The sequence below is a fragment of the Miscanthus floridulus genome, chromosome 9 (genome assembly GCF_019320115.1).
Source record: "Miscanthus floridulus cultivar M001 chromosome 9, ASM1932011v1, whole genome shotgun sequence".
Taxonomy (NCBI): Eukaryota; Viridiplantae; Streptophyta; class Magnoliopsida; order Poales; family Poaceae; genus Miscanthus; species Miscanthus floridulus.
In genome coordinates this window covers 128,586,488-128,590,515 of record NC_089588.1, presented here as the reverse complement: position 1 = coordinate 128,590,515, position 4,028 = coordinate 128,586,488, and the positions used below count along the sequence as shown (strand labels likewise).

Below are 4,028 nucleotides of genomic sequence, written 5' to 3'. Positions count from 1 at the left end.
ACGACGCCGTGTGCAGCCAACTAGCTGATAATGGACTGCAGCCAGAGGGCAAAGTCCTCCACCGCATCCCCATCGCGGAACGCCAGGTCATCGTACTTCTGCCGTAGCTGCTGCGCCTTTGCCTTCTTTGCGTGATCTGACCCGACACACATGACCTTGAGGGCATCCCAAGTTTCCTTAGCGGAGTCCTTTGACCCCAACGGCTCCTGATACTCTGGAGGCACGGCGGCCAGGATTGCCTCCAGCGCCGAGCAATCCTTCTCTTCATCCTAGGTGCCCTAGTCAACCGCCTTCTAGAGTCGTCGGGCTCTGAGCTTGACCTTCATGGTCAACGACCACTCGCCATAGTTGGTGCGAGCAAGAACCGGCCAGTTGGCTCCACGAACATCCCGCATGGTCCTCTAGATGACCATCTCGTGGCGCCCCAGCAACCGGGACTGCAGTGGCGACTTCTCGCCACCGCCCTGACTGTCATCGCCCTCCATCGTCGCCAGCAATCACCCACCATGGCTCTGATACCACTTGTTGGCCCGAGGATTCCCTGCACAGGTGAGCAATCAGCTCACCAATACACACTCAAACTTGTCGGCAAGAGGTTGAAGAAGGGGGTGAGCTCAGAGCACACACACAACACAAGCACCAGCGTTGGCTGAACTCTGCTTCAAGTGTGGCTTGCTGAACTGAAGATTTCTATTGCTATGTCATGAGTATATATACAACTCTAGTTGTACCCTCCGGGTACAATGGGGTATGGCGAGTACACCAACTCCTACTTACTCCAACTACAAAGGTACACCAACTACATGTACCTGCCATTACATGACATGGCCTATTGCCATGTTGCTACTGGAGCAATGATTGGAAAGCAGGGCTAACCAAACGCCACCACCCTGCTATGCGTGCGCGGGAATGAAGGGGAGCAGCAGATTACATTTTACAACTTGCTCGATGCCCAAATGAAGGCGATGATGGGAGGATTGGAGCCATGGAATAAGCCGATGACGCTGGGTCCCAACGCACAGCCGCGCTAGATGCAGCCATCAAAGAATCTGATGTCGCCGCTGCGCCGTTGAAGCGCCGAAAGGGGAAGACAGCCGACGACGAGCTGGATCCGCGGCCAATGGGGAAAACAGCTGCTGACGATCTAGATCCGCGGCCAACGGGGAAGAGGGCCGCTGCTGAGCTGGATCCACGGTGATTGAAGGAAGCCGATGCCGCTGCAGCTGCCTTGACCTTGCCCTTCCGCCCCGCCGCCGCCATGCTCGGGCTATTCCTCCCCAAATCTGCAGATGCGCCGATGTCCTCCATCTCGTGGGTAGGGAAGACAGCCGGGGAGAAGTTAGGATTATATGCTAGCAGTGGTGGATTTGGCGTGAAAAATCCATTTTGCGTGCGCCCTCAGCTTCCTCCACGCGCGCACCTACACTGAATTGGCGTGCTCGTCGACTAGAATAGTCGGGCCTATACAACGCGCCTCCAACCGCGAGGAAGTCTCGGAGCACGTGCGCTCATCGTCGCCTCGCGAGGCGAAAAGGAGAGCTTCTCTCCTCATTCAATACAGTGGAGAAGGGTTATTTTTGTAAAAGTAGCAAGACACAGATGGGGTATACAGATGCATTGTACATGCCCTAATTAACTTATTTAGAGATACAAATATTGATACCATTTTCTATATAACTAGTCAAACTCAGATTTTGACTCCACGAGAAGCGTAATGTGCGTTTGTTTTGGGACGGAGGGAGTAACATCTTGAAATTTAAAGGCGCTTTGCGATGGTTTTTTTGGATTCAAGTTCTTTGCAACAGAGTAGAGGTTAACCATTCACATCTGCCTGCATGGCCCAAATTGGGCACTCCTCATCTCGATTCGTGATCATATGGAACTGACTTTCGACTCCACTGTAGATGCCTCCGTCGCCTCCACTCCATAACCCTTGGTGGAACATGCTTGGCGGCATCGCCATTGTCACCGGCACAGCAACTGGCGGCCCCTGCTGCTGATCAATAGCGTGCGAGAATACTGGGAGCATGTGCATCTGCGAAGACTGCGATAGCGTTCCCCACAGCTGCTCCATCTTCGACTCCGATACAGCCCTCCCACCGGACGAGTCCACCAACAGATTAGCAGCCCCGGGCCATGAAAATTTCGAGCCAACATTCGGGGTGTCCATGCTGGCGAGCCCATACAACTGTGGCAGGAGCGGCGACACGCTGCTGCTCGCCGTAGCTTGTTGTGGAGTGGGCGCGAGCGGGACGACATTTGTGGTGCATGACGAAGTCATCACCAGTGCTGTTGATGATGCCGATGCAGCAGTGGCTGCAGCACTGGGCTTGCTGCCCTTGGCTCGGCGGCGTCTGTACGGTGCGCCGACGGGGATGTCGCGGAGGGCGCCGCCGTGCGTCCAGTAGCGATTGCAGTTACGGCAGAAGTGGCGTGGTTGCGCGAAGGAGTAGTTGTTGAAGTAGCAAAACTTGGTGCTGGTGGAGTCACAGCGCGGGCACCTGAGCCCTGGCTCTGGCTTTGGGATCCTCAGCAGCTTGGAGCGCTCAGACATGGACCTCGGTTGGGCGTTGGCTTGCGCTGCTGGGGCGCTACCATCGCGGCTTCCACCTCCTTCGGAAAGCGCTTCTGCGGCCATGTCTTGTCTATACTGGAGAAGATTGCCTTCACCAGCAACAACAGCTGATGCAGAAGGAATATTAATGTTACTAGTAGTAGTTGCCTGCTGCAGCTGCAAAAAAATTTAAGATAATGAAACATGAATCAAGAGAACGATTTATATCGTATATTCCAAGATATAAATGATTTAGTTCGTCTACGATATATATCAGCAACGGGAACTATATGTATCTACATAATAGTGGTGCCATACATAAATTACCTTCTGGTTGCTATTCCAGCTTGTGGAAACTAGGAAGACTGGGGGGAAGATCATATTTGTGAACTTAAGTAACTCTAACTAGCCACTTGTTGTGTGTGTTTGGGTCACTTGACTCCACGGAGTGATTGATTTATATATAGCAACTTCCCGAAGGGAACAGAAATGGAATCGCACTAGAGTGAAAGAGACTTGCATCTTGTCTATACGTACTCTCTAGCTATGATCTATGTCTTAGTCGAATCCAACGATCTATATCTTACTCAAGTCACACCAACTCACAGACCTATTTGTTTCGGGTTGTAGATTGCGAAAGCGGTCTATAGATTATAACAATACATAAGCTTGGGGAGCAGTATTCTTAGATTTAATAATCTAACAATTGAATATTGCCAAAATTTGAGGTGAGAAACTGCTTATTTGTTTCTGCTTGTAATTGTGAAAGATACAATCCACATCCCTTAAGCACACATGGCTTTAATCTATTTTTAATGGGTGGTATCATGCTTATTAACTCATCCACGACACGTTGAAGTTTTGCTGGCCTAGTAAGATACAATGACATCATAGAACATATATAGTTATCTTGCACTAGATGTCGCTTGGGCACGAAGTGATATTACAATAGGTTGTATCATAGGACATAATATCTCACAGTATTTATGACAATTAGTTGTCTTAGATAGATATATCATAGAAAGTTAAATTATGATACTGCAAATTGCAGTGGTTGTATCTAATTGATGCCTCACTTGTGTCAGCTATAGAAATACAATACTATACTATATACTCCTACTTCCATTTAGAACATTGATTCGGTCTACAACACATGTTTTTTTTTTTACCAAAAACGACATGGTTTTTGATTAAAAAGGAAATAGATATACAAATTTGAGTTGAAGAGAGCACGAACCGTGTGGTAGTTGGAACGCAAGATCACTCCTCCTTTGGTTCATCTACGGAGTATGTAGCGTGACATCCATGTTTAAATCAATAATTCTAATCACGTTCACAACACTACTATATTCAAACAGGTATCCTGTCACATGAACATATTTGCACTCATACCAAATGCTACTAAAAGATGGAAGGTCATCAAGCTGATCCTCATTATACACTTATATAGTTAAGCCTCCTTTGGTTCATAGGA

General features: G+C 48.8%; 1 protein-coding gene across 1 annotated transcript; it reads right to left on the bottom strand.

The window, feature by feature from the left end:
- Positions 1-1,680: 1,680 nt before the first annotated feature.
- On the bottom strand, positions 1,681-2,970 carry LOC136482942 (dof zinc finger protein DOF2.4-like). The gene is made up of 2 exons (XM_066480086.1): positions 2,882-2,970; positions 1,681-2,731 (listed from the first exon to the last, which is right to left on the bottom strand). Exons 1-2 carry the CDS (start codon positions 2,933-2,935, stop codon positions 1,814-1,816), a joined length of 972 nt encoding a protein of 323 aa, XP_066336183.1. The 5' UTR covers positions 2,936-2,970; the 3' UTR covers positions 1,681-1,813.
- Positions 2,971-4,028: the final 1,058 nt, after the last annotated feature.

What these genes read in the sequence shown, in the direction of transcription:
- LOC136482942 (XM_066480086.1), bottom strand. Translation starts at nt 2,935, where the DNA reads ATGATCTTCCCCCCAGTCTTCCTAGTTTCCACAAGCTGGAATAGCAAC. An exon ending in GCTGGAATAGCAACCAGAAG is followed by an intron (nt 2,732 to 2,881) that starts GTAATTTATGTA and finishes ATTTTTTTGCAG; the next exon opens with CTGCAGCAGGCAACTACTAC.